The 13,094-nt window shown below is 43.9% G+C and overlaps 1 protein-coding gene across 2 annotated transcripts in view; it reads right to left on the bottom strand.

Moving 5' to 3' along the window:
- ST8SIA1 (ST8 alpha-N-acetyl-neuraminide alpha-2,8-sialyltransferase 1) overlaps positions 1-12,338 on the bottom strand; it is a 111,066-nt gene extending 98,728 nt beyond the window's left edge. Inside the window, exon 1 of one of the 2 annotated variants that reach the window (XM_079304095.1) lies at positions 12,103-12,338. Coding sequence is in view for 1 of the 2 variants with exons in the window: in XM_079304094.1 (XP_079160220.1) it covers positions 11,603-11,847 (245 nt within the window). In the remaining variant the exon portion in view is untranslated. Of the gene's footprint in view, positions 1-11,602 lie in introns of both variants that reach the window. The other variant, XM_079304094.1, reaches the window with a different exon arrangement.
- Positions 12,339-13,094: the final 756 nt, after the last annotated feature.

Below are 13,094 nucleotides of genomic sequence, written 5' to 3' on the forward strand. Positions count from 1 at the left end.
GTTTGAGATATGAGAAGACAAAGAATTGCTTGCTGTAATTCATGATCCCTCAGCCTGAGCTGCTGCAAAGGGCAATCTAACCCTAAGCAAACAAAGTTCACTAGATGTCAAGCCTGTGGACTGTCTATTTGGCAAAATGCAATTAGAAAATGAAAAAAATAGAGCAACAAATGTTGTTTTCCTGTCTTTTCACTAACCATATGGACATCTTCCCTACCACAGCTCTTAAGTAGGACAGGTACCAGAGATAGCTGCAGTGAGTGGGCTGTACTCCACATATTTCATCACTCCACTTCCAAATCTCACCACTTCAACAGTCATCTCTTGAGCAAAATGATTCTCCTATCCTTGTAGCATGAAAATGCCCTCTCCTATTATAGTTTCACAGCCTCTCTTGTACCTCTGCCCATTGAAACTGGACCCTCAATTTACTCAAGTGATCTGCTTCCATCCGGTACTTGAGCTGCTTCACTGAAATTATAATTTGCCTCACACTGTTTTAATTAATTGTTACTTCCCTGGGTTATCTTGCTTAACCAACTGAGCAGCCCTTAAACTGTCCACAGAATGTTTTACCTTTAATTGATTGCTTTCCCAATTTAGCCACATACTTGTTCTCAAATTTCCTAACCATGGTCTTTCTCTGTTATTCTGCTTCACATAAATGCTTCTTTATTTTATTCTCTGGTTTTTATGTTCCTTCTTCTACAGTGCCCCTGCTGCTACAAACTCCTTGTCTCTATTGTGTTAAGCCCTAGCAATCTTCCACCTCCCTCCCAAGCTCCCAAGACTTCTCCATCTCACCACCTTCCCTCTTACCCTCCAAGAGCATTTTCTTTCTTTCTGGAGCACTCCATTCAACAACCCTTCCCTTTCAGGCAGCAAGAGGGTTCTGACACTTTTCCCAAGAGAGTTTTCCAACTCAGCATTTATGTAAGAATATGAATATATAAAGGAAGGCACCCTGTTCCTGAGAACAGCCAGCAACCAGGACAAGACCAAATGCTGTCAGAGCTGTGCTCCCTGCCCTGCCCAAGCTGGACACTGGAGCAGCACCTGCTGCCTCTCACTCTACAGTCCTGTCACCAGGGACAAAAGAAGCAGAGTGATCTGGCACACAGCCAGAGCCTAATTTGCACCAGTAATTATAGAACATACTACTCTGAAGTGGGAAGAGTTGCTGGTGACAGCTAAGGTAGTTCTGGAAATCATCCAAAACATTATGCCAATCCTTTTCCAAAACACCAGGGAACAGGTTATTCTGGAGCCGGCATGCCTATGATGTCACCTGTAAATTCCCAAGGGACAGCAGGCACAGCCAATACCTCCAGACTGGGAGGGATGCAAGAGCAGGACCAGAAAAAGAAGGGAAGAAATGCCAAGGATGCCTCCTCTCTCCTCTTTTCAGAGGAGGTATATCAGCTTGATAAAGGAAAGCATAAGCCCAGAGGACCCAAAGTGCTTTTCACTGTAAATTAAATTTCTGAAGGTTTATGGTCTTTTACAGTATCAACATTTAAAAGCAGCTGCTAAAAAGAGCAAGCAAAAATCCTAAACATCCTTCAAGAAATTTATCCAAGATATCTACTCAGTATGAGGATAAAAGCAAAAATTCTCTAAACATAATTCACTAAAAAAAATTCACTAAAAGTAAAAATTCACTAAATAAATAATTCAACCTACTTAGCCCTGCAAGTAGGCATCTTAAGACAGGAATATTACCTGAATGTAGGTTTAAATATTTTTAAAATCATGTTTATGTGCTCAATCACTCGTCCAGTGTGTTTTGGGAGATCTTCCTCTGCAATACATTCAGTCCATTCACTTTAGACCCAAAAAGGTGATGATGAAATGACAATGCCTGGCTATTTCTTCCTTAAACTTATTTAAAGCTAATCTGTTCTTAACAGTAATCCAGGTATTTGAGAAATACCTGTACACTGGCAGCAATTCATGAGTGAAACCGACTTACTCCTCAGGACTTTGAGATGCCTTTTCAATTTCTCCAAGGCAAAACAAATTATTGATCTTAAATGGAAAGGAGTAAGAGTCTCACCAGACAGACTGCAGAGCCACATGAGACACCACGTAAAACCAAATGATTAAGCTAAAAGTTCTTTGGGAAAGAACTGATTAAGCTCTAAAGTGCTGAGCAAGCTCATATTAATCTAGGTTGATCCCTGATTTCAAGTGACAGCACACTGCACACATTCTCCTGGTAACGCTACAGAGAAGAGTGCCCACATCCACTGGAATCCCAGCAGCCCATTTCCCTTCACACCAGCAGAGGGAACTTGGCTTTTCTCTGTGATGCAGATCTGCTGTTCTGCAGCCCATGAGAAAACAGAACTTGTACTAAATTTGTAAAACCAACTCAACATTTTCCCACAGGTTAGGTGAGGAAAAACAACAAACTCAACACTCTTAGACTTTCAGTAGCAATGGCCTATTAGACAAGCGAAGCACAAAACAGTTTGTTCGGTTTTTTTGAATGAGAGAAAGCATCAAAGATCCAAGGCAAAAATAAACATGTTCTCAGATGCTGGACCCATTAACACTTACTGAACTACACTAAAGATGTGTTTTCCACTTGTTCTGTTGTCTAAACAGATCTATCAAAACACATGATTTCTCTATTGATAGGCTAACTTCTTTGTTATTGTTACTATTTGTGGATCAGAAAGCTTGAAGAGCACACTGCCATTCCCTTCCCGATACATTTAAAGGCAATGGCTTAAACAGGATAGAAAGAATAAGTATCTCGTGCATTTTTACTGCTTCATCCAGCTGGGCATACATCAACCTGGAGATGTTCAGCATTTGTCCATAAGGCTCAGCAAGTGTGTTCGTGCTAGATGTTTGCTGGCTGCAAAGACAAAATGTTCAATAATATACCTATGAAGGAATGCCCGGATTGGTTTTGTTTCTCCTATTCCTTTCACTGTTGCAGTTTCCTTAATTAAAATTGCATCTAATTATAGGCTGATATGTAATTCTCACAATAGCAATCCCTAGCACTTAAGAACGGTGAGTCAGGCCCCCAAAATGATGATTAAGCACAGAAATTAGGCATCTGAATTACAACAACCCACACTAGATTTTTACTTGCCTTTTGGGGGCCAAGCCACTATTCACGTTTACAAGCACTTCACTGCAACATTCTGTTTCATATCTATCCCATGAAAGCAAGACTGTCACAAATTCACTTGATTGCATGAGCTGGCACAGCTATTACAAGGGTGGGCATTCTCCAAGTCATATTAAATGCCCCCTAGCCACAAAATGTGTAGTTTGGCATCCTTTCCTGCTTTCCTCTGAGAGAGGAGTAAGCATTACCAAGCCAGGTGGAATTTTGCAGGGGGATATTCTCTGGCCTGCTGAGCCTCAGAGCTCCAGAACCTGAAAACCACTGGACTTCTGGTCCTTGGCGAGAGGTGTCCTCCTCATACTCCTAAATTAAGACCATCACAATGATAAATCTTTAACTCCTCTACACATAACTGAGGAATAGTGGTAGCTATATAAACTTTCTGACTTACTTAAACTTACACGTGAGCTATATGCTTTACAGATTTATGTAGACAGACTAAAGTTTCTCAACCCATTTATTAAATATATAATAAAAATTATAGAGATCTAAAAGCACATAAAATTAAATACAGCATGCATTTATCACTAATTTATTTTTCAAATCAATCTTTAAGCAAGATGTAGACAGAGTGCTCACTTCATCATTCCCATTCTCCTCTGATCCAACAGCATTCCTCTGCTCCTGCCTCACAAATTTTGCATCTCCTTTCTATCCCATGTTACAGCCACACTCTATATGGATTTATTCTCATGTTCTCTACATTGCCGTTAAGCACTAAATGGCACAACACAGGAGACTGCAAAGAGTCTGAACCTCTCTGAGACAAATAAGAAGGCAATGTTGCCTGACTGGATGGCAGCAAATCATCCATAATGAGCAAGAATCATCTAAAGACTACATTCCATTTAGGAATGTCTGCTGCAGCACTCGCTACTGTTGTCTAGTGACAGAACTCACGGATGAAGCAGAAGGAGAAGATTTTAATTTCACCAGTAGCTGGCAATTCATTCTTATAGTAAGTAACTGTTACTGAGTTACTACCCAGGAACAGGAATTCATATCCCTAGTGAATTCTACATATGGAATGAAGAGCTCTTCTATTCTCTTTGAAATAGATAAATGCTTCAATGGAAGTCACAGAAAGAAGAAAACAACTAAAACAAATGCATTGCACACTTCACAAGGGGTAAGCTGGTACTCCAAGTTCTAGCAGCAGAAAGAGCCAGCACCCACCAAACCTTCAGCACAAGTACTAGATCACTTCTCCAGGGAACATTTCCACAGCCTGTCACTTGCCCAGGTATTCCTTCACATTAAAAACTGCATTAACAGATGGAAAACCCATCCCACTAATCAAAATTCCTAATCTGCATAGCCAGGATCTCAGCACACACTCTTGAATGGAAAATCCTTCAGAGCACAGAATGTCTCCCTGCAAGCCTATGGTACTTCAGAAATAGTAATTTCTGGACAGTGGCAATTACTCACAGAATTCCCAACTGATGCTAGTGGTGACCTAGACCTGAAGTTCAGTTACAAGAGATAACCATGTCATGTACATAGTTTCCATAATTCCCTTTATAACTCTACTTCCTTTGCTGTATATTAGTAAATGGGGAACCAAAATCCAGTGTCCTCTGGCAGTTAAAAGCAGGAGGAGTTGAGACGAGACATGAGTAACCTCATAGTCTTCATCCCATTTGCCTTACTGATCCACTGAGAAAGGCAAGCATCAATCAGACTGCTTTGGGTTCAGCATCAGCAGTTCACTGCACATTTCCAGCCTTTTGGACTAGTTTCCTCAACTCTTTTGGCATTTCTGAGTACTACCTACAACAGCAGGTCCCTTATCAACCCACCCTAGGGTACCACCAGACCACAGGACCAACAGCATCAGCAAAACAAGGGAATATCCAAACACTGAGATAGATGAAATAGAATCCCAGAACTGATATCTGGCCAAGATGAACCATACAGGAAAACATGAAAATTGTTTCACTGGAGAAAAAAATATGTTTTGTTTGTCTTCCATCTCTGACAGGAAATATAAAGCTGTTATTTCTCTATTACATCAACAGCCATTTCTTGCATTCTAGAAATATGAAGAGCAAGTTTTTTCCACAAGAAATCAAGAAAAATAGCTGATGATCTGTTTTCCCAGCATCCCTTAAAATATAGGATAACTCTATAGGAATATTTAAATTAAAGCTGGTGTTGCTTCCTCAGAGCAGAGGCAACCTGATAACTAGAGATTTATTTTGCTAATACATGAATGCAAAGTCTGCAATTTACCTGGAAAGCCTGACAGCCAACAACTGGAACATGAAGGATGCAAAACAACAGATGCCCTGATCATCAGTGGGAGTTGCAAGACTCTGGAGAAGAGTATTGTTAGTTCAGATGGGGAAGAAGATAAAGGAGCAAATAATTTCACACAAGTTCTTTGTATCACTACTGTGAATGTTAATTGGATAATTTCAAAAGGAGACACTTATCGTCTGGGGCTCCCCTTAAAGCTGATGAGGTCCTCAAGCAACTTAAGATGGCAATAGGCTGAAGAAGACATGGAGAGGACAAAAGAAGTAATATAAATACAATGATTGTTCAAGAAATGTTCAGTATACTCTCAGCAATCATGAAAGACATAGATTCCAGCAGCTTTAGAAGCTTCACTGTAGCCACATCTCCATCTGAAAAGGGCATCTCTAAACTAAGAAATTAAGGAGGGCATTTTCCAGCAAATGGAACAGAAATCAAAATAAAAATCTGTTGATTTAATGCAATAACAACAAAACCCCCACACACCATTCTGCTAGCCATAAAATATTTTATAACAATCTAATTTCACAACCTTCACCTTTATCCTAAATAGAGCAGTGGGAAAGTGACCTCCAGAATCCTGGTGAAAACCAGGATTTAGTTCTTCACAATATGATTCACCTTGTTAAAAATTTCAAATATCACTAAGGTCAAGGCAATAGGCACAGTTTCTTCATGAAGTTCAGATCTTCTGTAGCAAATACTTTACAGAAAAAAATGCTTTGCCAGGGTCCAGGAACTTATCAGTGCCTCATCCCAGCCCATCTGCTGTTTATCTCATCAGGTTAAATTCCAAGACATGGGAGAAGAATCTCTGATCTTCTGTATGTAAAAACTGTGACATGACAAAACCCAAATCTACACTGAAGTTTACAAATACTACTTAGCTTGGATTAATGTGCTTCAGTCTGAATTTAACTGTATGTAGCTACATTAAAATGATTTAGTATTAGGAGCAATTTCCTTGCATTTTGAGAACCTCATGCAGCATATGGAAGACTAATGTACATACAGGGATTTAAAATTTAAGTATTTTTTGGTGCTCAGAAAACTGGAACAACGGAAGACTGAAGTCCAAGCAGCTTCCTTATTTCAGTGAGGTTCATCCACACTGGAGAAAGACAAATTCTAAAGGGTGAAAGACAATTCATTTTCCATGCATTTAGCTACCAGGAACTAGCCTCAAAAATAGCAATTTTCATATATGTCATTGAACATACGTCAAATGGGAACAACACTCTCGGCTGCTCTGAAGATGAAAATTACAACTAGAGGAATAAATCACTCATTGCTACATTGTGTAGATGATTCAGTGCCCATTCCATCCATTACACAGCAAAGAAAGGGAAAACATAAATGGTAAAACACATACATTCAGCAGTGTCAGGGTATGTACATAAAAGATTATCGGGGCCCCAGCTGTACCCTAAATTCCAAAAAGTCTCTGTTCCTCCTGCTCCCCAGTGCCTCTGGCTGTGGGCCTTTGGCTGCTCCCAGCTAACAGGAAAAGAATCTAAGGGAGCTGGCTACATCCTCTCATATACACTGGGGTTTTTACAAGTCCAGATATGGACTTGTAGATATGGATAGACTTGAAGATATGTAGCCAAGCCTCTCTACAGCTTGCTTTCTGTATCACAGCCTCCAAATAATGACATGCAGTAAGAACCATTCTTTCCTCTCACCTTTAACCTGCTTTTAAAAATTGTACCTCTTCAACAAAATTTCTCATCCCAGCTGGAAACCACAAATTACAAATACTCCATTTATCAGCAATCAAGCAAATACCACTGCAGAAACAACAAAACCAAGTAAAATGTTGATGAAAACACAGCCAGGCAGTAGCAACACCTACAGAAAAATGAACTGGATTTGGCTCAACATCTAGGCATATCCATTAGTTTCAGGGCAGGGCTTCTCAGGCCATACAGGCAGAACTAATCTAATTTAGCATCTCCCAGGTCTACTCCTAACTTTGACCTTCACATGCATCTAGAGAAAAGCAGGAATAGTTGTGTATCTGATGAAGCTGTTTAAGAAGGGCCAAACTCTTATCTAAAGTTAACCTGAGCAATGCAAAGTTTAATCTCAGATTTGCCTTGAAATAGCCCAGTGAAGATTCCAACACACATGTAATTTGCAGTGCTGACATAAAAAGAGAAGAGAAAAAAAAGCCATCTGAACTAAGGAAAACCTTGCTGATTCAGCAATAGCATCTGTCATATCCAGCTGGAGAAATGACCTGGAATTCTAGTTCTGTGTTAATGAACAGTGATGTGCATGGGGGATGCTCCTCGCGTGATTGCACTCCAGGTACAGACATGAACAGCCAGCAGAGAGCAGCTGATAAGAGGAAGTTACAGTGGGGAAAGTCCCTCTGGCACATTGGGAACAGAGCAGGATTTTTGCAAGGCAAAGCAAAAAAGGAAAGCCAACAGGAGAAGAGGCTCCACAGTCTATTCACATTCATACTGCTAACACCAGAGCATGGATATTCTGTCCAATTTAGCCACTGACTGTTGTGTGTTTTCAGGGCAGTAGCTTCTCTGCTCTGTCCATGGAAAATGGACAAAGAGGATAAATCTGGTGGAAAGGAGTGGAGAAGCCACCAGCCAAGGTGAGCATATACAGTTTGGCCATGTCAGATGGGACATCCCTGGAGAGCAGAGACAAATTGTAGCAGATGCTCTGGACTGAAGTCACATCATGAACAGTGAGTTCAGAGAGAACAACTGCCACCAAGTCACCCCGAGAATAATCCCAGGTGACCTTACAGAATCACAAAAAACTGAAGTAGCAGAAGCAAGAACACAAGCTAAATCTCAAAGGAAGCCTTTCTGCTGTCTTGCAGGGACTGTCCCATCTCTTCCCGAAGAACCCTTAGGACACTAACCATCATCCAACCTGTTCAATGGGACTCCTGACAACCCAAAATCCACTGTCCCCCATGAGCATATTCACTCCCTAGAGAAAGTTCACCCTCTACAAACAAATGAAAGAAGTGTCATATAAACAGTGCTTGAGATTCATGGTTGTATGGAGCTCGTAAGGCAGATAAAAAGATCCAGTTCTGCATTTAATGAATTGCAGTATTTTAAATAACACCATCCTAAAGGTATTACTGTATGTAATTTACCCTAGCAAATAACAGAGGAGTAAATAATCCCAGCGGCACGACACCCTAAAAGAACCCCTAAGCAATCCATAAAAACATTTAGGGCTCAATATCATTAACCACCTGAGGATGACAAGCCATTATATTGTAGGCAGATTAGACACATTAGCTCTTAGTGGCTCTAATGATGGTCTTACTCCTATTTTGACCACTTTGCAGTTCTACCATCTGACAGACAGAATATTCAGCATTTATCAGACAGGAGATATTTTCACAGTATGACTACCCTGAACCTCCAGCATCTTGAAATTCAAAGGCATCCATGGCTAATTATATAGGTATTTATATCTGAAAACCAGTTCTGGAAATTCATTCAAACATAAAACCACCATTGAATCATTCCACAAGAACCAGGCCAGTCTGGGTCCTTGCATAAGCAAGGGTAAACAGGGATCAGCTCTTTCCATAAGGTTTCTGGCTGTACGGAGAAGAGGGAAGCAGCAGTGGAGATTGAAGAGCTACCAGCTTGGGTTGCTAGGGCTCAACTCAAACTACCCTAAATTACCCAGATGGTTTTGTTGAACTCACTAAGTCACTTGGTGAAGTTGCTCTTGATACAGAAGGCAAAGGGAGAATAGTGTTTCTGAGGTTTGAAAAGTATGATTTCATCAAGTTAATTACCCAACATCTACTTCAGCAATAGAAGTCCAGTGAGTTTATACGAGGACAAAGTTCCAAACCTATCAGGTGTTTGCTATGTGTAGCAAGAACCTGGCTATACAATACCACAAATGCCACTGTATCACACAAAACAGTACTATGAATATTTGCTATGGATTTTTAACCCAGATTAACTCAAATTCATGCTTCAAACTGAGCAAAGCCAAAATTGTTTGTTAACCAGAACATGGCAGGACTGCTAGGGAGAACAGCAATTAACACTGCTCTTAAATAATAGTCTAATATTAAATGTGTTTTAATAATAAAATATTACAGAAAACCGTATTACTTGAAAGTTCACATGCAGGTTTTCTGTGAAGCTCTATCCCTCCTTTCCCATTCAAACAGAGGCTGACATTCTCTGGAATTTTCCAGCAGAAAGTTAAATTTGGAGTTTTTACAGCTGGCTTGCTTAGGGACAGCAGGACCAGAGCAAAGAGTTTCTGTTAACCTCGAATATACAGCAGCTTGCCTGACATGGGCTTCAACTTCAAAATCTTCTGTCATGAACAGAAGCAAATTTAAGCAGCAAAGACAGAGTTCTACTTCACAACTATTGGAATAATACAGTTACTATACTCACTACATATCTCCAGCATACAACTACTCTGAAAAACTACTTTTAAAGCAGACTGATTTAAAGTTCATTGCATTTAGTGCTGCACCAACTCATCAAGAGACTCAGACAAGAAAACAAGCTCCTTATATTGCATAAGACTCTCTTCAATAGCATCTCTGAGATAATCACTATGCTTAGAGAGCAGAAAAACATATGGACAAGCAGAATAGCTGAAAAGACAGTTTTTGTTACTAAAGCATGTGGTGGAAGGGGTATAAAACTATTTTGTAAACTGAAACTGCAGCAGTACTACCAATCTTGAAACAACATTTGGTTTACTAACATGACAACTAATAGACTAAACTCTTTCCTACATAACCTATAGGGCAATTTTTTAAAAAGTCTGAATTAATCTACCCCCAAAAGGGGGGTCTTTGGTGCACAGGATCAAGATTAATTAATATTCAAGAAGATTAACATAGTTTCTACTGCTAGTTAAGTTAGTTAAGAGCTGCATCTGTACCTTATTGCTAGTTCAGTATTAAAGTGAGGACTTCTTCCAGGCCTGCCTAATGAAATAGTATTAACATATACCTGCTTATCACCTATCATTGCTCAGATTTCCTGCAGGCTTTGGGGATTAACAACAAATGTGCCTTTCAAGAACTTTAAAGTTTGTTATCCCAGCAGACAACATATTAAGCAACCACATCAGTTCCAGTTCATGACAAAGGTGACTATATTCAGAAAATACTGAAGAATTTAAAATAAAACTGTATGCCACTTTAAAACAAACAAAAATATTTTCAAAAGGGAAAACAAGTCCCTTGAATTTTGGCTCTGATTCATTTTACTAAAGAGGATTTTTCTGGAGGCAATTTGATTACCACTCACTCTGCTCTTTAATTTGCTACTTGGAGGACAGGGAGAAAAAAACCAGCTTCCCTCCGGGAAAGGAAGGGAAATCTGTCTCTCTTCCAAATGTCTGTATTTTACCCAAACATGTGGGAAATCTCCGCTGCACACGCTTTTAAAGCAGAGTGATTAAAAAAATCCTCCCCACCGCAGGAACCCACTCGGTTTTCCACCGCTCTCTGCTGTGGTAGCTTGGTTGCAACATTCGTCCTCTCCTGTGCAGCTGGGCAAGGTGAAACGGGCCCTAAGGATTATCGCCATTTCCCAACCACGTCAAAAGCAAAGAGGAGAAAAAAGGTACCTTTTCACGTGGCTTCTACAATAAACCACATAGAGTCAAGGAGCAGCGCGGAGCTTCCCAAGCGCTGCTCAGAGCGGGCATGCTGACACGAATGCACATTCACGCAAACCTTGCCTTGCCCATCCCGGGGAGCTCCACAAGCTGGGCTTTCTCCTGGCAGCAGGCTGGCAGTCCCCAGTACCGAGGGAAGCCGGGCTGGCAGCCCTGAGCTTTGTTAGCAGCCACGGGGGCTGCCAGTGCCACTGATATCCGACAAGCATCCCATTGTGCAGGCAACCACCTCAATCTCCGGGAACCTCACCCCCCTTGCAAAGGTATCCCTGCGAGCAAAAGCCTCTATTCCTCGCGCCAAGCCCCGTCTCCTCCCTGCAGCGAAACGGAGCCACCCCAAAAAAAAGTTTTGCCGGGCAGAAAGGGCCCTGCCTGCCTGCCTGCCGCCCGCTGTGAAAAAAAACAAAAGCTCGGGGAAGAAAGCATGAAGTTTGGGGTTCGGCAGGGTAGGGAGGGCGCCCGGGTGGGCTCTGGGCCGCGGATTCGCGCGGCTACCCGTCCCCGCTGCCCTTGGGCCGCGCACGGCGGTACCTGAACAGGGCGACCGCAGTCTGGTTCCTCCTCCACGCCTTGCCCTGCTGCAGCAGCACGCCCTGCACGATTTCCTTCTCGTCGGGCAGCCTGTACACGGGGAACACGTAAAGCCAGCAGAGAACGAAGACGCCCAGGGCGCTGGCGCCTACGGGCAGGCGGGTACGCGGCCACTTCCACGCCAGCCCCGCCATCCTCCTCCTGCTCCCGCAGCGCCGCCGCGGCACCGGGCCGCGCTCCGACATCAGGCCCGCGCCATGAGGCTCGGCACGGCTCAGCCCGGCTCAGCTCAGCCCAGCCCCGCCGCCGCCATCGCCGCCGGGGGGAGCGGGGCTGCTGCTGCCGCTGCGCCGCGGCTCGCTCCTCTCTCGGTGGCGGCTCCCGCCCTTCCTCACAGTCATTTGGTCCCTCGCGTTCCCCGCCAGATGATGCTCCGCCGCTCCCCGCCCTCCCTCCGCCTCCTGCCGAGCCCCTCGCTCGCAGCCTCGCTGAACACCGACCCGGTAAATTTCCACCCCGCCCAGGCCGCGGGGTGCTCTGGCCTCGCCGCCCGGCCCGCAGCCGCCGGGGGAGGGAGAGAGCTGAGACCCAGCTGCTACGGGGCTCCGCTCCGGCGCCACGCCCGCTCCCGCCTCACCGTGGGCGCCGAGCGGAGCGCAGCGCAGGGAGGAAGAGAGGGAGGGAGGTCCCGCTCCGGATGTCGCCGCCGGCACCCACCGACCCACCCTCCCTCTCTTTCTCCTTCCCTCCCGGCGCCTGGCTCTCTTCCCGGCAGAGGCCGCACCAGCCTCCCATGCGCCCTGGTGGGCACCGACCCCTGCCCGACGGTGTCGTCGACGCCGACCCGCTCTGTCCCGTCCTTCTTCCCTGCGGGCCGCCCCGAACTCTGCAGATCTGCCCCGGGCTCAAGCCAGGAGCCACGGAGGCGCCGTCACCGCGCCCGCCCATTCAGAGTGTATCCTGCACAAATTGCATCCTACAAAAAGTACACAGAAAAATCTGCGGGTTAAGATATTCCTGGGAGAATGTAGCAAATCGGGGGCACGGCAAACCCAAAAGCAGAGCGTGCCCCTGCCAGCAGCGCCAATTCTGAAGCAGCAGCTCTTATAAGGAGCGGCTGAGGGCACTTGCTCTCTTCAGCCTGCCGGAGATGGAGGGGACACCTCGCAGCTATTCTGCAGCTTCCTTGTGAGGGGAAGCAGAGGGGAAAACACTGATCTTATCTCCGTGGTGACCCCTGAGAAGATCTGAGGGAATGACATGAAGCTTTGTCAGGAGGGGCTTGGGTTGGATAGTAGGAAAAGGTTCTTCACCCAGATAGTGGTGGGCACTGTAACAGGCTCCCCAGGGAAGTGCTTATAGTATCAAACCTGACAAGGTTTAAGAAGCATTTGGACAACATTCCTGAGAGTAGACACGGTGGATTCTTGGGGTTGTACTGTGCAGGAGCAGGAGTTAAATTTTGATGATCCTTTTGTGTTTCTTCCAGTTC

Source organism: Erithacus rubecula (assembly GCF_903797595.1).
Source record: "Erithacus rubecula genome assembly, chromosome: 4".
Lineage (NCBI taxonomy): Eukaryota > Metazoa > Chordata > Aves > Passeriformes > Muscicapidae > Erithacus > Erithacus rubecula.